The 27,836-nt window shown below is 61.0% G+C and overlaps 1 protein-coding gene across 1 annotated transcript; it reads left to right on the top strand.

The window, feature by feature from the left end:
- Positions 1–1,321: 1,321 nt before the first annotated feature.
- Positions 1,322–4,196, top strand: MRGPRG (MAS related GPR family member G). Its single transcript, XM_079104968.1, has 2 exons — positions 1,322–1,544; positions 3,005–4,196. Exon 2 carries the CDS (start codon positions 3,037–3,039, stop codon positions 3,907–3,909), a length of 873 nt encoding a protein of 290 aa, XP_078961094.1. The 5' UTR covers positions 1,322–1,544; positions 3,005–3,036; the 3' UTR covers positions 3,910–4,196.
- Positions 4,197–27,836: the final 23,640 nt, after the last annotated feature.

Below are 27,836 nucleotides of genomic sequence, written 5' to 3'. Positions count from 1 at the left end.
GCCCAGCAATTGGTGCTGCAGTGCAGTACAGAGACCAAGATGGGTGGGGGCCTGGTCACCCCGGTTAGTTTAGGCACCTTGGGGTTTACATGGGCACAAGAGAAGGTCCTCCCCACTGTACTGCCCAGCGCATGACACCTGCTCTGAGCAAGGTGAGTCCCCTTGCCGGGCGTGATGGCACACCGGCAATCCCAGCAGCTTAGGAGGCTGAGGCAGGAGGATCGCAAGCTCAAGTCAGCCTCAGCAACTTAGCCAGGCCCCAATGACTCAGCGAGACCTCTCTCTAAATAAAATACAAAAAAAGGGCCTGGGGATCGGCTCAATGTCTAAGCACCCCTGGATTCACTCCCTGGTACCAAAAAAATTTTAAAAAGATGGGGCCCTCTGCAGTGGGCATGGTCACCTCTGCATTCCTCCCAGCAAGTGACCTGGTGGGGTGAGTCACTTCTGAAGCACACTCACGTGGCCTGCCTAGTGACCGCCACCTGGGGTGCTTACGCTGGCCAAGAACTGACCCAGGCAGGAGGCGGTGACGTTGTTGATGTCCCAGATGTCGGTGCCACTGTCCCCACTCTCTGAAAGCCCAGGCACGCCTGGTCCCGCCCCTCCTTCTAGAGCAGATGCCAAGTGGCAGGTGTGGCTCCTGGGGGGACCGACCGCCATTCACGTCCACAAGCCTGTTCTCCATCTCCTCGTGCCCGGGCCTCTACTCTCTGTCCACTCTGTTGCAAGCCTCTCCAGCTGCCTCCTGGGCAATGTGCCACCCTGCAGAAGAGAGGATGCGTGGGGTTTTCAGAGCAGGGTGGACGGTGTGGTTCTACCTGACCTGACCACAGCCATCTCGAGCCCTAGCCCCCTGCTCACCCCAGAAACCATCGTCAGTTTTTCCTGCAGTTTGCCAGCAAACTGAGACACAAGAGCCACTGGAGTGTGGAGCTGCACAACCAGACCTGCTCGGGGACACACTGGATCTTTGACAAGCCAGACGCATTTCAGCCAGGACGAAATCACTTCTGTCCTAACGCATAAATAGGCCCCTCTTTCTGACCAAATTGCAGGGATTCAAGAGTCTTTCTGCCACCCAGGAACACCTTCTGCCAACAAGTCCCCAGCGAGCTGCCCCCTGCGCAATCCTGTCTGCCCGTCTCTCTGGGTTCTCAACACCTGGGTCCTGTCCTGGCCCAGGCGGACTGGGCTGTTCCAGAAGAGTTCACGTGCTAGGTCCTTCAGTTTCTCCGCCCAAGTGGGCCAGGAAGGAAGGGAAGGGCCGCCTACACTGACATCTCCATCTGAGCTCACTCCTGTGATTCCTGCGAACCAGGCACCACACCCGCCCACTTCTAGGGAACTGGCCAGGACACCCTGGGTCCAGCCAGCCAGGCCCCAGAGGACACAGGCGGATTTAAGGCCTTCCAGGAGCCCCCAGGCATTCGGTGTGGGCCCGAGCAGAGGAGAGCCAGCGGGCCGGGGAGAGTTGGGGACAGTCACCGTCAGCAGGTGGTTGGCAGGAGGAAGGTTCAATCCACCCCGCCTCCTGGCCCCAGGTAAGAGCAGCATTCTCCCCTGCCCCTGCAGGCCCCTGGCCCTGCCTGGCTCTCAGAGGGATGCTGGGGGCTTGGAGGATATCCTCTGGGAAGGACCTCAGGGCAGGCAGGGCAGGAGGCAGCCAGGGCTGCTTCGGAAAGACAGAACAGGGCCTCTGTTCATGCGACCATGAGGTCCCAACCTGGGACCTGCATCTTCTTGTCAACCCTCTGCACCCATCTCCACCCCACACCTCCACAGCTCCCCACCAGCCTGGCCCCTCCCTTAGGACCCACATGGCAGGCTGCTGAGCTCCTTGGTGCACTTGGGGAAACTGAGACCCAGCAGGGCAGAGTCTCATCTGTGTATCACCATGTGACGCCAGAGTCCAGCTGAGGTCATGGACTCTGGCCCTGCAGTATAGGCTCAGAGATCCAGCCACTGTCCTGTGAGAGGCCAGGCCAGGCCAGGATGCCCAGGGGTGAGATGTGGAGGTGAGAGTGGACCCCAGAAACTGCAGAAGGTCCCGGGCCTGTGAGAGGAGGGTGGTCCAAGCAGAGGCTCAGCCCCAGCAATGACACCCAAGGGACCCACTGCAGGTCAGGATCCCTGGCTACTGCGGCCTCTGCTCATCTCACCTCACTGACTGTCTCTGCTTCTCTCTGTCTCTGTCTCTCTCCATCTCTCTCTCATCCCATGTATCTCTGTTTTCCTCTCTCCATCTCTGTCTCCCTGTATCTCTCTCTCTCTCTCTCTCATTCTCTCTCTCTCTCTCTCTCTCTCCCCCCTCCTCCTCCCTGAGCTAGAACAGCTGCTGCTGTGGATCCTGTGGGGCAGGGACAGTGGGGCCGCTGAGACCCTCCCTCCACTCTGCGCACATCCCCAGGGAGACATGCTCCTCAGCAGCCCTCGCTGCCCACAACCACTTGTGCCCTTTTCTCTCCTCATCCTGAGCGGCCCCGAGAAGACCCAGAGCCCTGCGACCTGCCTCTGACGTCCCTGCCTTTGACCCGAGGCTTTGGAGCGTCCCCCTGGGCAGCTCTCTTCCTGTGACCCTCGGAGACTAGCCACTGCCTGGAGTGCAGGAGGCTGGGGCCTCCCTCCACTTCCCAGCCTCCACTTCCCAGTCCCTAATGGAAGACAGAGGGAGACCCTCCACTCCTGGTCCCTGCACGTCCCCTCTGTTGAGGAACCCCGTGCAGCATGAGCTGGGCCTCTGCAGGGCTGCACTGGCCAGGGAGAGTGCGGGAATCCGCACGTTCCTCTGCCCAGCCAGGAGGGGCCAGAGACCATGCACCTGCAGCCAGGGTGAGGCCATAGGCACACCTGGCCTTGACTGGGGGCTGAGCACTGGAGGTCACAGTTGCTGGTCACACAGAGCTGCACCAGGACGACCTGACAGGCAGGACCGTGGTCAGTGCCCACTGCTCCCCACACGGTGCACACTGACACGGTGCTCAGTGCCCATCCCCCCTCACAGGCTCCTGCCCGGCGCTTGCAGAGCCAGCCGAAATGTTCGGCATCCTGAACTCCTGGAGGACGGTCAACAGTGTCCTCTTCTACCTGACCCTGGTCATCGCTGCTGGGGGGCTGCTGGGCAACGGGCTGGTGCTCTGGAACCTGGGCTTCCACATCAAGAAGGGCCCCTTCAACACCTACCTGCTGCACTTGGCCGCCGCGGACTTCCTCTTCCTCTCCTGCCAGGTGGCCTTCTCCATCGTCCAGGCCGTGCTGGGCTCCTCCCGGGACACGCTCTACTTCGTGGTCACCTTCCTGTGGTTCTCGGCAGGACTCTGGCTGCTGGCAGTCCTCAGTGCCGAGCGCTGCCTCTCCGACGTCTTCCCCTCCTGCCACCAGCACTGCCGGCCCCCGCACGCCTCCACCGGCCTCTGCGTCCTGGTCTGGGTGCTGACGCTGCCGGCCGTGCTGCTGCCCGCCAACGCCTGCGGCCTGCTGCACGAGGGCACACGCCTGCTGGCCTGCATCCGCTACCACGCCGTCAGCGTCACCTGGCTGCTGTCGCTGGCGTGCGTGGCCCTAGGGGCCTGCCTGTTGCTCTTCATCTGGGTGCACTGCTGCTCCCCCCGCCCGCGCCCCACTTTCTGCGGCATCGTCCAGGGCTCGGGGGTCCTGCTCCTCTTCTGCCGCCTGCCCTTCATCCTCTACTGGAGCCTGTGGCCGATCCTGAACTTCCTGCTGCCCATCTTCCTCCCGCTGGCCACCCTCCTGGCCTGCGTGGACAGCAGTGCCAAGCCCCTCCTGTACTTCGTTATGGGTCGGCAGCCTGGGAATCGGGAGCCGCTGCGGACAGTCCTGCAGAAGGCCCTGGGGGAGGGGTCCCAGCCGGGCGCTCGGGGGCTGTCCCTGCCCATGGGCCCCATCTAGCGGGTGGCCGGCCCTTCCACCTTGTCCCACCCCCAGAGCTGCCAGAAGGCCCTGCCCTTACACAGACCCACCCAGGACTGTGAGCAACCCAGCCCCACCGCCCAGCTCTCGCCGGGGGACCCAAGCGTGGACAGGCCAGGCCTGCAGGGTGAGGCAAGCTTCAGAATGAGGTCACAGCAGATGCGTGCTGCAGGCAAGGCCCCTCCATCCTGCCACCTGCATCCCACACAAGGAAACTGCAGTGCAGGACAGAGCCGCCCCGGGCCAGGGTGGGGCTGATGGCCTGGAGCCCCGTTGCCCTTAGGCCATGCAGCTGGTTCCTCACTAAAGTCTCATTTGACCTGCTTGTCCCCTCCCTCACCCAAGTGGGCGACCCCCAGGCCCCAGGTCCTGAGCCCCACTCCCAGCCTGCTCCAGTGAGCACACAGACCACTCCCCGCTCTCCCTCCTGGTGTCGCCAGCATGGGCCACCAGATGGCGCTGCCTACTGACCAGCGGGGCTGGCTGGGCCTCCCCGCCACTTCTCAGGAGCCTGAGGCAGCCTCAGGCAGCCTCCACTGTCTGCAGGACGCTCTGTGCAGACCCGCCTCTCCCCTCCCCGCTCTGCTCACCTGTGGCCATTCCTGGTGTCTCCCACCTCAGACGTGCCCAACCAGCTCTACCCACAGGGTCCAAGAACCAAGACAGGAAAGGAGAGAGGTGGGCTAGAAGGGCGGCCAAGGACAAAGCACTCCGTGTGTTTTCTAGTCATTTAACGGACAGGCAAACAAGGCTGGGCTGTGGCTCAGAGTGCAGCCCTTGCCTAGCACGCCCAAGGCCCCTGTTGCATCCCCAGCAAACACGAAAGCAGACCCCTCCGCGGCCATCGTGGGCACGCTCCATCCTGTAGGAAGCACCCAGGCGAGTCCTCAGCAGGCCCGCCAGCATTTCCGGTGAAAGACGGGACGGCTCCACTCGGGGTCTTCCGAGACACACCCTCGGAAAATTTCTTTCTTTCTTTTTCTGTTTTTTTTTTTTTTCTTTTGTGATTTCTTTTGGCATTCGGTCCATGCCACACCAAATCTGTTAGCAGAGTATTCACGGCTGCCTTCGCGTTCGTTGTTGGATAAAGTTGTGCTTTTCTCACTAGAAAAGTAAATGTGTTACTCCTTTGTGGGAAATTTGGAGAACGTTTAAAAAGTGGAAAGAAGCGAAACTCAGCAGCAGCCCCCACCCAGAGAATTCCCCTCTGTAGGAGTCTTGCTGCTCCTGCCGGAGGGTGGCTCTGGCCATCTCAAGTCCACCTCCAGACTGGGGACTTGGAGCTCTGTTGGTCGGTGGGCTAGGGGCGCATGGAAGACCCCCAGCCTGGGGAGGTGGGCGGCGTGGGGACAGTCTCCCTCCTTCCAACACTTCACAATAGATCCCAAGAGGGAGCGGTGGCCTCCTCCCCAGAAGTCCTGGAAATGGGATAGGGTGGGGGGCAGCTTCCGTGGTCAGTCCCAGGAATTCACTGCAGGGCCCAGCGGGGCTGTCCATCTGTGTGCCTGAGAAGACAGGTGGGCAGCCCAGCAGCTGACTGTGTCTGGGCTCATGATAAATAGCCCTGTCTAGACAGATGGGGAGCGCAGGGGCCTTGGCTCCCAGAACCTACTGCTGGGTCTGGGGGATGCAAGCCCAGGCCCAGAGAGAAGCAGCCATGTTCCTGGCCCTGAAACCCTCACAGCCAGATGGAAGGCGGGGCTGTCCTGGGGCAGGTCGGTCCAGGAGTGTGAGAGCATGGCAGGCTCCTGTCGGGGTGCCGGCTCCTGCCTGCTGGCACCTCTCTGGCGCGGTGACCTCCAATGAGTCACCTGACTGCTCAGAGCCAGATCTGAGAAGGAAGCAGGAAAGTTTCCCTTGCAGGATGATGTGGGGGAGGCCGCCACAGGGTCTGCCACGGGCTCACCTTCTGGCCAGGGTGTTGCCCTGCCCTCCTGGCTGAGCTGCAGCTGCTTCCACCCCTGATCTTGTCCCCCACATGATGCTGCCTGCTGGTGCCCCTGCCCTTGGTCCCATCTGCCCAACCCAGGGTCTGCTCTGTGCCTGGGGCTCCCGGCCATAGACACCCCGTCCTCTGCTCCTCTTGTACATTCTTGCCTGTCTGAGTACCCAGGGTCACCACTGTGCCCCAGCAGCCACTGCCCACAGCGGCAGGACTGAAGTCGGGCACAACATTCAGTCTTGTGTTGTCCTGCTTAGTGCTGGTGTGCCTTCCCAGAGGGCAAGCCCCCCAAGGGCACTGAGCCAGCAACCAAGTCGCCACTGTCTCCAGGGCCTGGGAAGAGGGGCCAGAGGAGTGCGTGACCCACAGATGGACAGGTGGATGGCTGGTGGCTGGGAGACAGACGGGGGACAGGGCAGAGTGGATCACTCCACCTGCAGTCCAGCTGAAGGCAAGCAGACAGGCTGGTCCTGAAGTCTGGGAGGTTCCTGGCCAGCCCACACCTGACCAATTCGGATGAGGGGTCCAGGTTTGCAGACGGCACTGCCCAGCCACCCAGGCCTGCCCTGCCCCGGGCCAACTCAGGCAGCACACTGGGTTGGTACTGGGGTGAGCCCCTGCCATGGCGGCCCCATCCCCAAGGAGCTCGATGTCTGCAGAAGGGTGCACAGAAGCCCATCAGGTGGCATTCATCCCAACTTGCCCTTGATGACCCAGTTTGTGACTGCTACCCTGGCTCTCTTCACTAGCAAGAGTTACTCCATGTTATGTAGGAAATAGGCTTCTCCCATGGGAACACCCCGCCTCTGTGCCCATCATCAGTTACGTGGTGTGACATGTTTAATAATATACAATGGCAACTCCTATGTAGTAAAGAATTGCTCTCTTTTGATCCCTATTGCTCCTAAACAATGCACCATGTGAACAGTGATTGTGTGGATGTTAGTAGCCATTCTTTAGTTTGTACCTAGGTAAGGGTCATTCTGATCCACTTCCCCCTCTATTGATGATCTCATGATATTAATGTGTAATTTTGAATCAAGGCAACAGACACTTATGATTGATGTGATTTTTGGTATAAGAACCCCTACAACCCTGTGGTCGGGGCTATTCTCCCAATAGCCATTTTTTGGGGGGCATTGTGTGAGACTGTCAGCCGGCTGGCTTAATAAAGACTCTCAAATTTAGACTTCTCAGTGGTGATCAGTCTGTTCTTAAGTTGCGCCCCATAACAATGCACAGGGCTCAGTGAGGAAGTGAGGCAGGCCAGAGATGCCCAGGGTCCAGGGAGGAAGCAAGGCAGGCCAGAGAAGCCCAGGGCCAGGGAGGAAGTGAGGCAGTCCAGAGATGCCCAGGGCCAGGGAGGAAGAGGAGGCAGGCCAGAGAAGCCAGAGATGGGCTGGGCGGCTGTGGCCACGGGGGTGGCTTTTACCCCAGGGCTCTTGGGGAGTCGCGGGTGGATCATGGGCAGAAGAGATAAACTGCCTTGGTTACGACAGCACACCAGCCATGGGGTGGGGCCAGGCCAGGCGCACAGGAAGCCGCTGCCACAATCAGAATAGAGGGCAGGCCCCTCTTGGCAGAGGTGGGAGCAGGAGGGTCTGAGAGTCCCCGTCAGCACCCGCAGCGACAGGTGAGCTCAGGAGGGACAAGGTGGTGGCCTGGACACCTTACCTGCAGGCTGACCCTTTTCACCTTCCTGTCGGTCCACACTTGACTACTAAGCTGCAGCCCCAGCATCTGGACAGGGGGCTTGGGGAAAAGACCCCACTCCTGCAAACTCACTGTTGGAGCTGCGGAGGGCCTTTGTCCTTGAGGGCCCTGGGCCTCTCCAGCAACTTCAGAGAGGCCCAGGTGGCAGGAGAGCTCAGCAGGCATCACAAGAGAGGCAGTGCTCTGGGGATGACTTCCTGGGCCAGGCCCAGCCCTCGGGTCTGATACCCAGCTTTTTTGGCGTTTGGCTGCTATTAAATGTCTCTGAACAGTTGGTCGCACTGAGCGAAGGAGATTTCACATAAATCCAAGTGTCTGGCCTCTCCTGAATGTCAGAGCTGCCAACCTGTCCCACGTCACCACCTGGCCACTCGGAGGGGCGGGCTTCCGGCGTGCATGTCCCCAGACTGTCACACCTTCTCCGCTGCTGGCCTTGTTCTAGGCCTGTCACTGCACCGCACCCTTGTCTTCTAGATGGAAGGGGAAAGCAAGCATCTCACGGGGAGCAGCCTCTGCTTCTTGTGGAAGTGACGACAACCTTCGTGTTTGAGGTGCGAGGAAACCCGCCTGCTCGGACTCCCCGCCAGGGCAGGTAGCCGCAGTCACACGGCTGGACTGAACAGCTGGAAGCAGCGGAGTGAGCCAGGGCCTCCCCCTCTTCTGACAGAGGGGTTGAGCCCCATGCCCAGGGCTCTGATGGGGACCTGCAGGGCCCAGGAGCCCATAGGCTCAGGCCTGTTGGAGACGGGCCCCTAGCCCTGTCCCCCAGACAAACACCTGGGACTTCCAGCAGGGGCTGCAGGGGGCCTGGGCAGGACTAATGGCCTGGTAAGAGCTGGCCTACAGGAGTCTGCTGCAGAGACACTGAGTAAGGACATTTGGAGGCTTCCTGTGGGGAGCCAGGCCCAGTCTCGCCAGGAGCCCAGCAGACAGATGGAGCCGTCCCTTCTGGAGCCAGTGAGGGTCTGGCAAGCCCTCATCACGAGGCTGCTCATTATTAGCACCTCATTAGGAGGCTGCTCAGCAGGCACGGGGAGGGGCCAAATCCCCTCACAGGGAAGCCTTTCCGGAGCAGACTTGAGAGGGGTCTACCCCCAGCCCTAATGCTGCCTCCCCTGCTGCTCACAGGCTCTGAAATCCCACCATTGGCATGGCACCTGCAAAATGGAGAGGAACATCAGAGCGGAGATCTGTGGGGCCAGCCCCGGCCAGAAAGCAAAAGCGGGACAAGCAGCACTTTCACCCTCTGCTGTGCAGAGGGGGTAGGACCAGCAGGCCCCCAGGAAAACACAGGGTCCATGATGCAGCCAGAGACAAGGGCCCCGCAGGGCACCCACTTATTACATCAGCATCACCATCGTGACATCATCATCACCACCACCATCACCACCATCACCACCATCACCACCACCATCACCACCACCATCACCACCATCACCACCACCATCACCACCACCATCACCACCATCACCACCACCATCACCACCACCATCACCACCATCACCACCATCACCATCACCACCACCATCACCACCATCACCACCACCATCACCACCACCACCACCATCATCACCACCATCACTACCATCACCACCAACATCACCATCATCACCACCATCATCACCACTACCATCATCACCATCATCACCATCACCACCGTCACCACCATCACCACCACTGTCACCACCATCACCACCACCATCACCACCGTCACCACCATCACCACCACCATCACCACCGTCACCACCACCATCACCACCATCATCACCACCACCATCACCACCATCACCAGCATCATCACCATCATCACCACCACCATCACCACCATCACCACCATCATCGCCACCATCACCACCACCATCACCACCATCACCACCATCATCACCATCATCACCACCATCATCACCACTACCATCATCACCATCATCACCATCACCACCGTCACCACCATCACCACCACCGTCACCACCATCACCACCACCATCACCACCGTCACCACCATCACCACCACCATCACCACCATCATCACCACCACCATCACCACCATCATCACCATCATCACCACCATCATCACCACTACCATCATCACCATCATCACCATCACCACCGTCACCACCATCACCACCACCGTCACCACCATCACCACCACCATCACCACCGTCACCACCATCACCACCACCGTCACCACCATCATCACCACCACCATCACCACCATCATCACCATCACCACCATCACCACCATCACCACCATCACCACCATCACCACCATCATCACCATCACCATCACCACCACCATCACCACCGTCACCACCATCACCACCACCATCACCACCGTCACCACCACCATCATCACCACCATCACCACCACCATCACCACCATCACCACCATCATCACCATCACCACCCCATCATCACCACTACCATCACCACCATCATCACCATCACCACCGTCACCACCATCACCACCACCGTCACCACCATCACCACCACCATCACCACCATCACCACCATCATCACCATCACCACCATCACCACCATCACCACCATCACCACCATCACCACCATCATCACCATCACCATCACCACCACCATCACCACCACCACCACCATCACCACCATCATCACCATCACCATCACCACCACCATCACCACCATCATCACCACCACCATCACCACCATCACCACCATCATCACCATCACCACCATCACCACCATCACCACCATCACCACCATCACCACCATCATCACCATCACCATCACCACCACCATCACCACACCACCACCACCAGCATCTCCATCATCACCACCATCACCACCACCACCATCACCACCACCACCATCACCATCACCACCTCCACCAGCACCACTTCCACCAGCACCACCTCCACCATCATCATCCCACCACTATCACCATTATTGTAACCATTTCACCATCATCATCACTTGTGTCACCACCATCACCATCACTACCACCACCATCACCACCACCACCATCACCATCACCACCTCCACCAGCACCACTTCCACCAGCACCACCTCCACCATCATCATCCCACCACTATCACCATTATTGTAACCATTTCACCATCATCATCACTTGTGTCACCACCATCACCATCACCACCACCACCAGCACCACCACCACCACCATCATCACCACCACCAGCACCACCACCACCACCATCATCATCCCACCACTATCACCATCATCATTATAACCATTACCATTATTACCACCACCACCACCACCACCACCACCATTATTGTAACCATTTCACCATCATCATCACTAGCATCACCATCATCACCATCACCACCACCACTTTCACTGGTCATCATCATCTTCTTCACCCTCACATCTCACCATCACCATCACCACATCACCGTCACTATTACCATCACCACCACCATCGTCCCCATCATCCACCTACTGTCTGCTGAGGAAGAAGGGGAGTAGGAGGAAGAGAGCCCTATGTCCTCCATCTCCTCGCCTCAGTTCACAGCCTTCTCTAAACCCACCCCCATCACCCTCAGTGCCCTCCTCAGTCACATGTATGCAAGAGCCTCCTCCACGGGGCAGGCTCCAGTCCTCCGGATTCAACTACAGTCCTCTAAAATCACATGCTGACGTCCGTGTCCTCAGCAGGTATGCTCACCTGTTTGAAGGCTCTGGTGAGCGTGGGGTCAGGAGCCATGTCTCCAACTTGGTACCGTCAGTATCAGGTGGATGTGCTAGGTGAGGAGGAAGGATAGAAAGGAAGGGGCTAGAGAACAATAAGGCGAGGGAGGATGAGGAATGGAGGAAGGCAGGGAGTGAGGAGGGCAAAGAGGGGAGGAAGCCAGGGAGGCAGGGAGAGAAGGAGGGGAGGGCAGAGGGAAGGAGAGGAGGTGGAGAGGCTAAGAAAGGCAGGGAGGTTGGGGTGCCTGAAGAATAGGTGGGGTTTCATTCTTGGCTCAGACTCTCAAGTTCCCTGGCTAATGAGAAGTCCCCAAGTCATGCCCAGCTAGATTAGGGGCTCCTGCCACACCCTATGGTTCTCCAAAGTAGGTTTTATGCTCTCTGCCAGAGAGAGTAAAATGTCTTCTCAATAAAAGGAAACCAAGACAACGAATGAGTCTCCTCGAGTCTTCCCTGAACGTAGACTGGCAGGTCCTCTGTTCCTCTACAAACAGAAGTCCTTCTGCTGTCCACCCTACCAAGAAGGGCATAGCAGGGGGCCAAACCCCACTCTGGTGGGCTCCCCAAACTCCAAATGCAGCAACATGTCCTGGGAAGCCGCTGTGTGGAGCTGCGTCCCAGGGACGGCCTCAGAGCTCTGACGTGAGCAAGTCCCTGCAGACGCTGTGTTGGCGGCTGAGCTGCCTGTGCCCACCAGGACATGGTGGGCGTGTCCCTGCCTCAGCCTGCCTGGGCTGCGCTGCCCCTTGTCCCCGGCAGCTGTGCACCCCCGCCATCCACCCTGCTTCCTGCTCTGGGTAGGTGGGCCACGGGCCACCATTCTGGACATCAAGAAGGTCTGTCTGGCCCGTCTCCATGGTGCTTGGGCTGCTGTCCTTTTGGCACTCTCTCTGGCTGTCAGACAGGATGGAAGATGCAGGATCTATGAGGCATTCCTGGCCCCTGGGACGCCTAGATTGCCAAGGGCCCCTAAGATGGACCAGAAGACATCTTGCACCCACTCCCCACATCTTGCCCATCGTGGAGTGGCCTCCTCTTGTCGAGCTGTCCCCCAGGTGCTCACAGGATACCAGGCTTGCTGTCTCCTGAGCATCCTCCTTCAGTGACTCAGGGCAAGCCAGTGAGCCTCACAGAGACTCAGCCTCCACCTGCGTAGGTGGAAGAGGCCACCCTCTGGGAGGGGTCCCTGAGTGGGCCAAATGGGAAAAAGAATACGGCACCAAATATCGATTAAGCACTTACTGCATGCCATGAGCTAGAGCCCACCTCCTTATGGTCACCTCCCCTGACCCCATGAGGGTGGATAAACTGAGGAGTCCCCCACCTGCAGCGCTGTCCAACAGGTGGAGTGGTTGTTCAAGCCCAGGCTAAGGCCTCCATGGTCTTCTGTTTCCTCTTCAATGTGACAAATTTGGGTAAAGGAGTGGTCCCAGTTTCATGCTGATAAGAATGTTGCGCTGGGCACCTCTCTGCAGCCCAGGGTCTTTCCACCCATGGCCCATCTCCCTGGTGCTATGAGATTTGCTGCCTAGGAATGGGCCAGCAATAGGGGTAGGTGTGCTAAGCAGATGCTGGCCCTGCCCCACATTGGCACACAGGAGGCAAAGATGCCCACATCAGAGGGCCAGTCCACATCAGAGGGCCATGAGAGGCACTGAGGTCATTATCCAACTAACTTTCTGGAAACTACCCATGAGAAGCCTTTGGGACCACCTCTTGACCCAGCTTCTGCAGGCCTCTCACTCACTACAGGTGTGGGCAAATTTGGGAAGGGTTGGGCCACACTGGACTGGGCTGGGCTGGGCTGAGCTGAACTGAGCTGAACTGGGCTGGGCTGGGCTGGGCTGAGCTGGGCTAAGCTGGACTAAGCTGGACTGAGCTGAACTGAGCTGAACTGGGCTGGGCTGGACTGAGTAGGGCTGGGCTGGGCTGGGCTGGGCTGGGCTGGGCTGGGCTGGGGCTGGGCTGAGCTGGACTGAGCTGAACTGAGCTGAACTGGGCTGGGCTGGACTGAGTAGGGCTGGGCTGGGCTGGGCTGGGGCTGGGGCTGGGGCTGGGGCTGGGCTGGGCTGGGCTGGACTGGGGCTGGGCTGAGCTGAGCTGAGCTGAGCTGGGCTGGGCTGGGCTGGGCTGGGCTGGGCTGGGCTGGGCTGGACTGGGGCTGGGCTGAGCTGGGCTGGGCTGGGCTGAGCATGGTACTGGGAGGGAGCTGGATGCTCAGGCTTTTGGAAATAACACTAGAATATAGGATGCTGGGCCAGAATTCCACGTGCCCCTAACTTGCTGTCTGATGTCAGGCTTGCCCACCCTCTTTGTGCCTCAGCTTTGCCCACCTGTCCCCAAGGAGAAAGGTCACTGAAGGTCACGGGAAGCCCGGCAGGAGGTCTTTTCATGTTTAATGATGGATGGTGTGCCTCCCCCTGCAGTCCCCAAACAAACCCGCTGCGGAGGAGCAGCGGCTCCTGGGTGTTAGGTAACACGCCAGACTGCTCGGCTCCCCACCGCAGTCGTGCCTGCAGCCAGTCTGCCTGGTGCCCAAGAGGCTGCTGCAGCCCGTCCTCCTGGGGGGGACAGCTGACCCTGGACGCGGCACATGCAGGGATGGTCGTGGGAGCCCTGGGGTGCCAGGCTCCAAGACCCTCTGGGAGTGTCGTCTCACGCAGTGAGCCCCGCTCAGCCCTGGCTGGTCGCCACCCGCAGCTGTGCAGTCCCTGCCACACCTGCGGTGGCCTGGATGACTGTTACTCCGTCGGATCAGCCCGCAGGCAGGGCTGCAGGGTCCCCACACAAAGAGCTTCCACTAGGGGGCGGGGCCGCCGGGTCTCTGCCATTGGCTGAGCAGTCCAGTGGGCGGGCACAGCCCACTAGGCAGGCACAGCCCACTGGGGCAGCAGGCTGAGCAGAAGCAGTGAAGGACCAGCCTGGAGGAGGGACCCCGCCGCCCTCATGCCCTGCTGCACGGTGAGTACTGCCCGCACAACCCAGCTGGCGTCTGAGCTCCCACCTGCCTGGGAACGGGGTCCCCTCCAAGGCCACACTGCTCTGGGGCCTTGGGTAGCTCTGGGGCCACTGTGGATGCTGGACTTGAGGTCTGGGAGCACGTGGGGAAGGGGCGGGGCCGGCTGATCTGGGGGTGCAGACCTTCAGGCCGCCTGGCGTGGCTTTCTGCTGACTCCAGAGTTCCCTGAGGGCTGACCTGGCCCGCCAGGCAGGAGCCCTGCCCTCTGCCTGCACTACGTCCAGCGCCCTCGGAGGCGGGCAGGTGAGGGCAGGCAACTGGAGTGTGCAGCAGGTTCCAGCTGCTCCGCGGGGCCCCTGCTGCATTGCACCCACAGCCCTGCCCGCTCCCCCCTCCAGGAGGCTCCTGCCACCTCAGCCACCACTCCTGCCCGGGGCGAGGGGGCCCTGCACCCTCCTCCAGCGTTGGGTGGGGACACACTTCAAAGCTGGTCAGCGTTCGCCAGGGCAGGTCCCTCCCGAGGACTCTCTTGTCTTGTCTGTGTCTGACTCTCGGCCACTTGAGAGGGGCTTGAAAGGGGCTATTTCTAAATCCTGACGGATACTGCCCAGCAGAGTGGAGGAGAGATTAGAGGATGATCAGGTGGCGAGGGAGGCTCTCCCACAGCTGTGGGTCTGGCCAAGAGCCTGGCCAGACTCTAGGGTACGGACAGCGGTCCTGGGTGCAGCCTGGGGTCAGCAGGGCCAGCTTCCCAGACCCTGAGCCTGGCCAGGCCCTCTGGGCAGACTGAGCTGCCAGGACAGTGACTGGCTCAGACGCCCCTAGAGAAGGCCGGTCCAGACCTGCGATCATGTGGTCCCTGACCCTCTGGCCAGGGCCCTGTGCTGTGTGGGCAGGACAGTGGCAGGTCTGACTCCAGGCTCCTGAGAAAGGAGAACCGGCCCGGCCTGGCTCCAGAGCTTTCCCCAAGGGCTGCGTGGGGGACACATGAGGGCCAGTGAGGCTAGACCAGGCCGGCCTCCACCTCCTTGTCTGTGAGGGAAGCTGGGGCCACCCAGCCTGCCGAGGGACAAAGCGGGCACAGGTGGGTCCCAGCTGCCTCCTCCATGTCAACTGGAATCTGAGCTCCGGGCAGTGGTGCCCACAGAAAAGCACCATGGGTGGGGTGCTCGGTGGGCCCTCCAGGTGACCAGAGGCTGGGAGGCACACCGGCAGCAGCCACTGCTGGCTCCCCGCTGGCATTTACGTAGCATGTCCTGCGACTGCATGCTCACAGAAGCCCCGCCTGGGGATTCCAGCGTCTCAGGTCCACCTGGCTTTGGGGGTTCATGGCGTATTCCTTCCTGCCAGTTGAGGCCCACCTGCTGGGGACCACTGTGCTCTGTGCGTGGACAGGAGCGTGGCTAGCAGGTGCAGCTCCCTGGAGGGGTCTTTGCGGGGTCCTGGCAGAGTGACCCAGTGCCTCCTCCAAGCAGTCTCCTGCAGAGCTCGAGGTAGCGCAGGGCAGGGCGGGGACGAGGTGCCCAGCACGTGCCCAGCACCACAGCGGGAGCATCGGGAGCCGGTGCGATCCTGGCTGAGTGGCCTTAGAGGAGCATGGAGACTCCCTGAACCTCAGTCTCCTTGTCCACAAAGTGGGAGAAGCACCGGCCCCAGACACTCAAGGGGTGCTGAGGACAGGAGGCCCTGAAAGCCTGCGCCCGTGGTTGGCCGACGTGAAATCCAGCTGCCTTGAACCAGGCATCAGTCACTGTGTTGGGATCCAGAACCGCGTGGCCCACTCCGGAAGCTGGAAGAACTAGCGGGACAAGTGTTACCACCGGGGACCCCAGCTTCTAAGGTGTGCTTAGAGCCTCGAGTTGAGACCAGGTGGTCGCCTAGGTCCCCACCGTCCTCTGCTCCACGGCTGTGGTAGGAGATGCTTGGGGTTGCTGGCAGCCTGGGGATCATGTCAAGGCCCTGCTGACCCTCTGCTCCCTGCAGTGCCTGGTTCAGGCAGCCCCGGCCAGCTCTCTGTGGCTGCCATTTCCCACTCAGCCACTCTCCATCCCCACAGCAGAGAACCCTGCTACTGGGCCTGCAGCCCCTTGTCCTCACTGCATCCCATCAAGAGCTCAGGGAGCCCGAATTCCACTAGCAGCTGCTCCTCGACTGTCTCCTGGGTCACACGGGAGTGGGGCAGAGGACAAGCAGGACCAGCCAGCGGGGCAGCCGGAGCCCCTAGAACAGCTTCCCACCCCTCCCTCCAGCTTCTTCACTCCTCCTAGGAGCCAGGGGACCCCAGGCGGCAGGTGGGCAGTGTCCTGGGGTGGCAGGCAAGCAGGGTCCATGCACTGTGGTCCAGTGAGTTCCTGGCCCGAGGTCCTCTCCAGTCTCCTGGAAGACCCTCTGGCTCTTGGGGCCTGGCCTTGCCAATTCCCAGCAGGTTTTTAGGGTCTGGTGTGTCCTGACAGGTGGGGCCGGTGAGACCCCAGCAGTCCGCACTGGCCGGGTCTGCCACAGTCTTGAAATGACAAAGGTGTCTGTAGGTGCAGTGGAGCCCAGTCAGACCCAGCCACTGGAGGGAACCAGCCTCGGGCACAGCGCGGCGAGGGTTGTGCTTGGGGACCTCAGCGCCCCCGGCCCTGGAGTTTCTCGTGATGGGTCCCTGGGTGGGCGCCTGTGGTCCTCTGCCTTGTTCTCCTGTCCATGGGATACTAGTAATGGTGGCCATCTCCCTGTTTGTGTGAGAATCATGCTGCCGTGCGGGGTGCCTGTGTCGGCCAGCGGGACCAGGTGTCACTGGACCTTTGTTAGTTTTAACGTGGCGTTTTCTACTCATCATTGGGAGCCAATAAACTGAAGCCCCGGGTATTTTGGTAGTCCTCAAAATGCACGGGACCTGGTAGCAAAATGTCCCTGGACTCCCGGATGAAGGCCCAGGCGCAGCCAGGCCCCGTCCTGACAAGATTCTCCACAAAGCAGACCTGCTCAGAGGGCTCTCCGGATGCGCCCCCTGTGCTGGGCTCTGCCCCCGGAGCTGCTGCCCCCAAGGGGTGGGATCTGCCAGCCAGCAGTGACCAGTTCTGGGTCTGAGTTGGCAGGATACCCAGAGACCAGCAGGTGACACCCAGGTGGCCCACACAGGGAGGGGATGTCCATTCTGCTCACCCCCACCCTTGCCCCTGTGTTCTGCAGGCCCCGTTGGGCTGATCCCTGCTCTCTGCTGGCCCCAGGGAGGCTGGACCCCTGTGCTGTCCCCCAGGGACTGACTCACAGTTCCTCCAGTTCCTCGACATCTCCTCCCTCTCTGGCCGGCTCCTGGCCTTGGCCAGGCGCAGAGGAGGCGAGGAGGGAGCAGCAACTGGATGGAGCCAGATCTCAAATCCTGAGTGCAGCTGCCCAGGAGGCGGGGCCGGGGAAGGCCTGAGGCCACCGGGGCCGAGGAGGAGGGTGTTGGGGAGGCAGCTGCTGGCACCCAGATGCTGCCGGGGATGGCGCACACAGGTGTCCTGTCTCTGTGGTCGGGGTCCCTGGCTGGTGAGGGCCAGTTCAAGGCTCCCTTCTCCAAGACAGAGCCCATGGTGATGGCCGGGTGGGACTCGGGGGCTGGCGGGGGTGAAGGGAGCAACTGGAAGTGGGGAGGCTTCTGGGTGCAATGGGGCTGGAGTCTGCTGGGGAGCAGGGCTTACCCTGGGGTGGGGGATAGAGGAGGCTGGCAGCCCCAAACCCAGCACCCAGGCAGCTGCCTCCCTTCACCCAGGGACTCCCCACGTGTCCCTGAGCCTGCACGGTGCAGGTGGGACACCCAGCTGCCTCATGCCCCCCCGCCACAGGTCAGGCAAGGCTGAGCCCCCATGCCTGCCTTCTCCTCATGTTCCCCAGGGCGAGGCTGGGGCAGGGACAAGGACACCCAGCTCTGCCAGCCCAAGGAGCCGGCAGGCGCCAGGGTGACCCTGAGACTCAGGACACATCCTGGGTCACCTTCTGGGCCTTGCTGACTGGCTGAGTCAGAGCCGGCCCTGGGGAGGGCAGTCTCGGTTGGCTGTGAGTCACCCTAGCCACAGGGGCACCGTCTCTCCAGACCCCTGGCCCTGGAGGCTGCGCCCCCGGCTCTCGTCCTGCTAGGGCCTCCCTGTCTGTGGCCTCCTCTCGGCTCCATCTCCAGGGCAGGAACTGAGGGCTGCCCCCCCCCCCATAGCACCAGGAGGGGGCAAAGCTGCTGCCGCTGCCCAAGGGGACAGAAAGCAGGGAGGGGCTCTCCAGGCAGCCGCCCTGCGTGCTTGCCGTCTGTCCACCGACCAGCAGCCTGGCGGAGGGACCCTTTCTGCTTTGGTTACCATGGGCTGGGTTTCCAGGGGTCCCACAGCCTGGCCTCAGGCAGCCTTGAAGTAACACTGAGCCCTGGCCGGCTGTGGGCCTGCCACCCAGAGCCCACCTGGACAGCTTGGGGCCTCCGGGGCCCCAAGCAGAGGGCCAGGCCTGTGCAGCTTCCTCCTTCAGACCGGGCCCTGCCACTGGTGCCTGCAGCTGGCCACACCCGAGGCTTCATCCCAGTGCCCTTGTCAGGGTGCAAAGGAGAGGGCAAGGCCCTGAGGCCTCCTGGCACAGACAGCCTGTCTAGCTGGCTTAGTGACCGCTCGTCCCACCCAGCCCCAGGCCTCCACCTGTGAGAGGGAGTGGCCAGCAGAGAGGAGGGGAACCACAAGGTGGGGACCATCTGCAGCCTGTTAGCTGCTCCCCACGCTGACCAGTAGCAGGGCCCTTAGGAGCCTGGCCCTGCCTGTCACCCCTCACAGGCCCCAAGACCCCAACTTAGCCTCCGGGACCTCCGGCTTTAGTCAGCTGCCCCAGATGGACTGGGCCCTCTTCTTTGGAGCGGCTCTGACTACACACCACAGCTCAGGGGCTTCGGCAACCGAGATAAACCATCTCTGACTTCTGGAGGTCCAGAGGCCAGGGCCAGGTGCAGCCCACTACTCCCTCTGTCCAGCCTCTGCTGCTGCTGGCCACCCCCAGGGCTCCCCCAAGATCCCCTGCCTCTTCATGTGACCTGCACCAGTGAGTCCGTGTCCAGACTCCCCTGTTCGTGAGGACACCAGCTGTGTTGGCCTGCGGCCTCCACCAGGACACTCCTCGCCTCTCCACGCCTGCGAAGGCCCGGTTTGCAGGCCCAGCCGCAGAACACAAGAACTCGGCCCAGTGCAGCCAGTCACAGGGCCCTGGTGGCCCCTGCCTGCGTTGCCATGGGGTGCACCTAGGGGCATGAGGACAGCTGGACCCAGCCCCTTGTCTTCCAGATGGATTCACTGGGGACACCTTCCAGGCGGCCCTCGGATCAGCGGTCCCTCGGGGCACTCGTGCTGCAACGCCCCTGCAGCAAGAGCAAAGTGAGGCCGGCAGGGTGGACGCAAGCACAGCCTGGTGGACTGGACGGCTCCCTGCCTCTGATCCTTGTGGACAATGGGCTCCAGAGAGACGTGAGTCTCAGCACAGGAGACGGAGACCTTGTCACCTCTAGAGCAGAGACCAGGGGACAGCCAGAGCCATGGCTGTGTGGGCCAGTGAGGGCAGCAGCCCACAGGCCACAGGGGCTGAAGGGGAGAGGGATGGGTGGGACTGGGGTGGGCCCTGGCCAGCAGACGGCACCTCAGCCTCACACCTCCCCCAGAATTCAGGCTGGAGGAGCCCAGGCTGGGAAGCAGAGGACGCAGGCCAGCTGCTGCCCAGCAGGTGAGCAGGGCCCACAGGCGTGCATGAGGTGACATCGCCTGCTATAGCCCCAGCCTCACACACCTGCTGGGAGACTTACGGCTGGGACCCGCTGAGAAGCCTGGGGAGCTAGGCTCCAGCCCCTGAGGAGCCAGGGGTCCTCTCCTCCCCAGGGCAATGTCCCTTCCTCCTGGCAAGGGTCAGTGTGGGGCCTTGCCGAGGACTTGGAGGGTCTTGCCTGCAGGAGGATGTGGTGTGGGAAGAGCAGGCAGGGAAAGCCAAGGTGTGCACTGTGCCCAGCTGGGGCCCAAGCACCATGCACCTGCCCACCCCAAGTGACCATGCAGGGACGGGGATCTGGGGCAACTCTGTGAGGCCAGGCTCCAGAGGTGGAGGTGGCAGTTTCAAAGGGATTAGGATGAGGAAGTTGGCTTCTCCATAAGTATGCACATGGATTCAAGATATACCCCTAGCAACCACCCACACCCTAGTATGAAGTAGGAATGCTGTTCTCACTAGCTCAAAGAAGGACTTGGGTCTGTGACTTCAGATGTGGGTCTGCAGAGGACATGAAGCACAAACAGAGCCTTGTCCTGGATTTCAGAGGGCTTGCTAAATACAGGGGTTCACGCTGTGAGTGATGCAGGAGGCCCCAGACACCCAGATGGTCCTCCAGGAGCAGCAGTGTCCACCCATCCTCATCCCTGCCACGGAACGTGATGTGCCTGGCAGCCCTAGCGTCCAGGTTCCTGCGTCACATCTGACTGAGCATGCCCACTCATGTCGGGAGTCAGGAGGCCTGGCCAAGGCAGCCTGGAGGAGAGAGGGCCCAGGTCAGGAGGCAGGGAACAGAGGTGCCCTACGCCCGGTGGGGTGAGGCCTGCCAGGTCTCCATCCTGCCCCTGCCTGCAGCCAGGAGAGTTGCCACCTGCCTGTCCCTCTTTCCTTCCTTCCTGTTTGTCAGAAAGGATCTCATGGGGCTTGGGGGTCAGAAATTGCTGAAGAGAGCCCAGAAAGAACAAAGGTGCCCAGTGGGAAAGTGGGGCTGGTGTGGGCCTGGGGTCCCCTCTGGTCGTCCCTCTGCCCACGCAGTGTTGGGTGTACCTGGAAGGTGGAGCGGAGCCAGTCCTCCCGAGGCTGGTCCTTTTCCCCGACGTCCAAGCCCCCATCTTACTCCCAATATAAATCTCCAGCCACCTCCTCCTCCCTGGGCTGCAGGTCCCTGCTGGGTCTCCAGAGGAAGAGGGGGCTCCCCCAGATTCCCTGGCAGGACTTCCCTCACGTGCCCTTGAACCCCTGGGTCACCCTGGTGTGGAGCTGGAGTCCTGGCAGCGTGGAGTGGGGTCACGTCCTCACGGCTCTTTGCTCCAATGGGCTGTTTACAAGATGGCCCGGCCTGGGTGTGCGTGCCAGGGGGACATGAACCCACACCCGCTTCTCAAGGGACAGCAGCCAACTCCAGCCAACAGTGACCTTCCGGAGGGCCAGGAGGGCTGACCCGCCCCTCCCTCCAGCTCCCATTCCACAGCCCTATTTGGCATCTGGGCCGCCGGGTCCTGCCGCACTGCATGAGCCGCCCTGGGCTGAGTCCCTGTGACTCCCCTGCCTGGTCCGGGGGTTTCCAGTGGCCCCAAGGGAACCGAAACCATCCTGGTTCAAGGACATGAACTCCTAGGGCCTGGGCCTCTCCTGCCCACCACCAGCTGTGGAGGAGTCTAGGGCGGACAGGGAGACCCTCTCCCTGCCCCCTGGAGGCACGCAACTGGCCTGGCTCAAGGGCACTGCCTGGAAAGGAAGGGGCCTTGCAAAGCACAGGACTGAGTGACCCAACTGGCAGTGGGTGGCAGAAGTGACCACAGGAGGGTCCATCTGGCCATCCACGCAGAACTGACCACCGCTGGCCCACGTGCTCAAGGCCTTTGGGGTCTGGCTGTCGAGCCACGTCTCGCGCCCTGGGAGGTAGGTGTCCTGGGGCAGGAGGCTCACTGTGGTGTGCACGTCTGCACCCCATGGTGACTACCATGGCACACTGCTGAGCATCTCATGTCCACACACTACCCAGGACAACCACAAAACCAGGCTGACAGAGGAAAGTGCCAAGGACCACGGCCATGGAGGCCCCTCTGCCTTCACAGACCTTCCCCCGAGTCCTCTGGTCTCTGTGGGACAGGGGGCCCTCCAAGTGCTCACAGTCCCCAGGATGTGGAGGACAGGCCAGCCTGGGGCCTGTGCCCCCTTTACTCCACGATCACACACAATTTTGGGAGCAGATCCAGAGGGCTTCCAGGAGGAGGCGGGGCCCAGTGTGGAAGGAGCAGGCTCCTGAGGAGAGCGCAGCGAGTACAGGCTGGCCCGCCGTGGTTCAGAGGGTGTCAGGTCCAGGGGGACGTGGAGGACGTGCTTCCTGCCACTGAGCCTTTGCCCCTAAACATCCTCGGCGCACACCGGGCATCATGGTAGAAGCCGCAGTTTGCAAAGAGCTCACCCCGCAGTCCAGGCTGCTCCCAGCCTCCCTCAGATCCGCTCCTCCAGGCGGACCTTCCAGAACCTTCCAGAACCTTCCCCCTCTGCTTCAGTTCCTCTCTGGAGCTAAGGCTCTTCCCCTGAGTACAAGGGTCTCCCGGAAGCTCTGTTGGAAATGCCGGTTCGCGAGCCCCTCGGGACGGCCCCAGAGCCTGCAGTCGGTGACTCCAGTCTCACAGACCTCAGGTCCTCGTCGCAGTGGCTGTTGTGACCAGTGCCTCACTGAAGTGACGCGGGTTTCCCTGCGGCAGCCTTTCTGCTGGAGCCAGAAAGCCACGCTCTCCGTCCTGAGGGCCTGGAGTCCCCGTGGACATGCAAAGGCCACGCCCGCCCACGAGGGATACTGTGACCCCGGCTGGGCCTCCTCGCCTGCTGCCCTCCTGTGGAAATTCAGAAGCAGCGCTGTCCTTAGAACCAATGAAAACGGAACGAACTCTACCCCCAGGGCCAGCGCCCCGCAGCCTCCCGCTTCAGCCTCCCAAGCAGCCAGGATCACAAGCACACACCACGGTGCCTGGCTTCCAGTTTGTTTTCATTAGTAAAAATCCTCACTGAAGAAACTCCCTGCCCTAGTCAGGCTGTGTCCCCCAGGGTCATGTGCTGGAAGCACCATCCAGGGCAGCGGCACTGGGAGGCGGGGCCTCTGGGAGGTGCTCAGGGTGCGGGGCTCTGTCGCAGGGGTGGACAAGGCCCCTGTGAAAGGCCAGAAGGAAGCAGTCAGACCTCTCTGTGTCCTTCCATTCCTCCCTCCATGGAGGACACAGGACCCTCCCTCCAGAGGACCCAGCACAGGGCTCCATCTTGGAAGCAGAGAGCAGCGTTCCCCAGACCCCAGACCCACCAGCACTTGACCTTGGACTCCAGGCTCCAGACCGTGAGAAAGGAACCTCCACTGTGGAGCTACTTGTTTTAGCAGTGCACAGACTAGACACCCCCACCTCTCCCTCCCTCAGAGGCTCGGTGCTGGAAGGTGTGGGTGCTGAAGCCATCCTCCCACCCGGCGGCAGTTCACCTGAGTGACATGGCCAGCGGGCCCCTCGCTGCACAGAGACCGGGGCCCACACTGGGATCCCTTCCCACGGAGCCTGGTTGCAGCCTCTGACTCCTCAAGAGAGCACTGCAGGCCCAGGTCTGCCTGGGGGTCCTCGAAACAGCAAGCACTGTTTCCTTGGTGCCCAGGAGACCTGGAGATGCACCCCTCGCAGCCCCCGCCACGTCCTGAGGCTCAGGCACAGCTCGGCTCGATTCGCCACATCGGGATTGCCACTTCCTGAGGTGGCATGCTGTGTCTCACTGTGGACCTGAGAGTGAGGTCTTACTGTGTGCACGCGCACGCGCACACACACACCCCACACACATGTCTGCACCGTGTCCCGGTAGCAATTCAGCAGGTCCCCTGAAGGCATGTACAAAGGGCCCTTCGGGGGTGTCAGGGCTCAGGGTAGTGTCTAAGCTCGGGGCACCTGGTTTACCAGGCTTCTCACCTGCCCGCCCTGTTGTTCCTTCACCTGTGCACACACTGGGTCAGCAGCCCATGGCCCAGGATGGCTCCCCTCAAACAAGTCTGGGATTGAGCCCCTCTTTTGCCATTGGGGCTGTGGGACCTGAGGCAAGTCACTGAACCTCTCTGAGTCTCACATCCTCATCTGCCAAGTAGCAAAGGTACCGACAGGTGACCGCCCCAGCAGACAATCACACAGGGTGCTCTCCATGGTGGCCTGTCCTTCCTGCCTCCAGGGAGCCAAGACTTGCCACTGGTCATCTTTCAGGAGCTTGGGGTCTCAGGGACAGGCCAGCAGCAGGAGGCACTGAGGACAGGGGACTCGTGGTGGCCTGTGGGTACCAGTTAACTGGACGTCAAAGTGCAGTCCTGTGTATGGGCCACAGCTCATAACATTTTAATTTCAAAGTCCTCACATAACCAAGACCGATGGCCTGGTGGCCAGCAGCACCTGGGCAGTGACAGTGACAGCAAGTCTCTGAGGTTGTGACAAGGCCACGGACAAGGGGCCAGGAAGACTCTCAGGCCCCGGGGTGGCCAAGGACCACCCCCACCCAGGCCACAATCCGAGCTCTGAGGGTCCGGCGAGGAGCCCCCTTCAGCCTCCTGAGGCTGGAACGGCCGGCTCCCTGCGGTGCGCTCGAGGCCTGCCTCACCCTCTCTAGCTGGGAGCCTCAGTGGGCTTTCCTCCCCAGCCGCCCCAGCCTCGAGCGCCGGGAGGCCCCGCCAGCTCTCACTCCTGGCTCCCGGCATGGTGAGCCACGGACAAGGGACCCAGTCAAGGCGCACACGAGCCCAGGAAGAAGCAGCCCGCGGTCAGGCACCCTGATGCTCCACAGGCAGCCATGGGGACTCAGGGCAAGGGCTCTTTCTGGGGCAGAGGCCCTGCCCACGGGTGGCAGGTGCCCTCTGGGCACTCTGGATCTGCGTCTCCCTGCTGGTCAGCAATGCAGAGCGGCTTCTCGTTTGCCTGTTGTCTGCTGCTGCGTCCTCTCTGGAGAAGTGTCCGTTGGAGACTTTTGCCCGTTGCTTGAACTGTGTCATGTGGTGTTTGGTGTCGCTCTGGACGTGGTGTCCTAGGGAGTAGGCCTGAACGTGCACCAAGGAGTCCCTGTTCACCGGGCGCCCACCCTCCCTGCTCACCGCCTGAATCTGATGACGTCCAACTTGTCTCTTTCCTCGTGTTGCCTTTGAAGCCCAGAAATCAGCGCCAGGTCTCCGCTGGCCGCTTTCCACAGTTTTGCCTCCAGCTACCATGGGTTCCGTGGGTACACTTGGCTCTGTGATCCACTTGGGGTTGATTTTTGCACCAGGTGTTGGGGAGGGGCCCAGCTTCCCTCTTTGGCATGTGGACGTCCAGTTCTCCCAGTGCGGTTTGTGGAGGGACCGGCCTTCACACTGAATGGCCTTGGCACTGTGTCGAAAGTCAATTGACTGCAAGCACCAGGGTTCACTCTGGGCTCGCTGCTCCGTCCACGGCCTGCGCATCTTTCTTGTGCCAGCACCCACCGCCTCGGTGATGGCAGCTCGTAGTGAGGTTCGGAATCAGGGAGTGGGGGGCCTCCAGCTCTGCCTTGGCTAAGCGGGTCCTCGAGCTTCCAGGTGGGTTTCAGGCTGGGTCTTTCTGCTTCTGTGAAAACGGCATCAGGGTCTTGGCAGGGATGACTGTCGTTGCTTTGGGTCCTCCTGATGTCTGAATGGGCAACTCTGCTCTACCCAGGCCCCTCCCACTGCAAACCAGGCACCTGTCTAAAGTGAGAGGCCCCCGCAAAGCAGAGGGTCCACTCCAAGAGTCCAGCTCTGTGCTGCCCATTCAGCTGCCACGGGCCACATGGGGCCATTTAAATTGATACTTAAATTCACTACATCTCAGCTCCTCCTCCCACCAGCCACATCCCAAGTCCTCAGAAACAGTACCTAGCTGGTGTCCGCTGTGTGCAGCTTATAGGACGTTGTCACCGTTCCAGAAAGTTCTGCTGGATGATGCTATTCTAGTCCTAAGTTGTAAGAGGCCAGAAATGCAGTGTAAAAATCCTAAATTTTGACATTTACAGGTCCTCAATGGGATGAGACGTTTCCATGAAACAGGGCCTCGAATAGCCACAAAGCTCCCCAGGGTCAGCTGGGGACAGGTGGAGTTACGGTTCTGCCCCTGGAAGCAAGGAGGACAGCAAACGCTGGTGCTGCCCAGCAGGGCTCTCTCTGGACCTCACCTCCCACTGGAAGCAGGTCAAGGACAGGAGCCGCAGGGCCCAGAAAGGACAATTTACCCCATGCTGGTTCTGCCCTCATAAAGGCCATTCCTCAGGACCACCCTTGTCCCTCTGCCCTCAGTGGGTGAGTGAGTGAGGGCCGGGTCTCCTGTGGCAGAGAGATGGGACCTGGGGACACAGGGAGGTGTGCATCCTGTGCTGCCCTGCCACCTAGCCCTGCAGACTGGCCCCAGGCCCCAACCATGCTCCCCTTCCTGACTGGCCAGCAGGACACAAAGTCCACTGTGGGGCTCATCGTTCAGCCTGTCCCCTGACACACCAGCGCCTGGCCACCTGGACCCCTCTGTATACCTGGGCCTAGGGATGGGCCAGGCTCTGAGCCAGGATCTGCCTCTGTCCAGGGGACCCCCCTCACCCCGCCCAGGACAGCACCGGAGTCATCGCCCTGCCAGACACTCACTTTCAGAGACTCAGAAGGTGCCCACTGGCCCTGCTGGTCAGCTCCTGCCTATCCTGGGACCTGCGGGCAGCCAGCAGAGGCCTGCAGCACGCGACCTTCTACTCGGCAGCTTCCTGCCTGAGCTCCCGGCTCCCACCACCCTCAGCCGATGACCATGTCCCGGAGCTAGAGCTCCAGAGGGCTTGGGGCCCCCGGCCACCCTGACAGCCAGGCCCCTGCGCTACAGGACCGCGGGTGGCTCTGGGAAGGTCCCGCTGACCAGTGCCCCTGGGCCTCCTCAGAGCATCTCCAACCTGCCTCTGGTTCCCAGTCAGAGGCCCTGGGCACGTGCCTCCTCTGCATGGACGCACAATCTGCACGGGCTTCCCTTCAGACGGCCACTGTCACTCACAGGTCCTTCACCGTCCCATGGACACGTTTTCCTCTCATGGCTCTGACCTGCGGTCACCCTTTCCGTGTGTAGCTGTTAGTTCCACAAGCCAGGTGCCGCCAGGTGCCACCACATCAAGCTGCAGGATGTGCCCACACTCCAAGGCCTGCCGGAGGCTCTGTGGGTGACCCTCCAGGCCCTCCCCTGCCCCTGCACATCTGGCCTGCCAGGTCCTGCACCTTCACCTCTGGGTCAGGCCTGTTTTCTGGCGAGTTGGTCTGCGTGGGGTCGGCAGCTGCAACCTCACTGCTGAATGGTTGTCCTTTCTACACTGAATCGCATCTTTGTCAGGAATCAACACACTGTGCTTCCCCGGACGCTGCTCTGTCCAGCAATTGGCGTGCTTCTTTCTGCCAATGCTGATACCACAGCGTCCCGCTCGCCGCAGCTGGGGTGGGGGGCGGCCGGGAGTCAAGGGTGGGAGCTGTCCAGCTTCACTCTTTTTCAAAATCACGTTTGTTTGCCGTTCTGTGTGGATTTCAGATTCAGCTTGTCCTTCTCCATCCCCAAATCCTGCCCGGACGTTGACTGGGGACTGTCTTGAATGTCTTGATGGGTGGGGGAACCAGAATCCTCAGCAGTACTGGGCGCGCCTGTTCATGTCACCTCGAGCTCTCCATTAGTGAGGTCTCACTTGACCTCCACGTTTGCACTTTAAGCAAATGGATGCTTTAGCTATTTCGTTAGATTAAACTCAAGTGTCTCCTGGGCTCTGGTGCTAGTTTAACATATTATTACAGGGTTTTTGAATTTTAATTTACAAGCATCTGATGCTAGTGCATAAAAACACAAGTG

The sequence above is a fragment of the Sciurus vulgaris genome (assembly GCF_902686455.1).
Source record: "Sciurus vulgaris genome assembly, chromosome: 11".
Lineage (NCBI taxonomy): Eukaryota > Metazoa > Chordata > Mammalia > Rodentia > Sciuridae > Sciurus > Sciurus vulgaris.
This window is presented reverse-complemented; position numbering and strand designations above follow the sequence as displayed.

What these genes read in the sequence shown, in the direction of transcription:
- MRGPRG (XM_079104968.1), top strand. Translation starts at nt 3,037, where the DNA reads ATGTTCGGCATCCTGAACTCCTGGAGGACGGTCAACAGTGTCCTCTTC.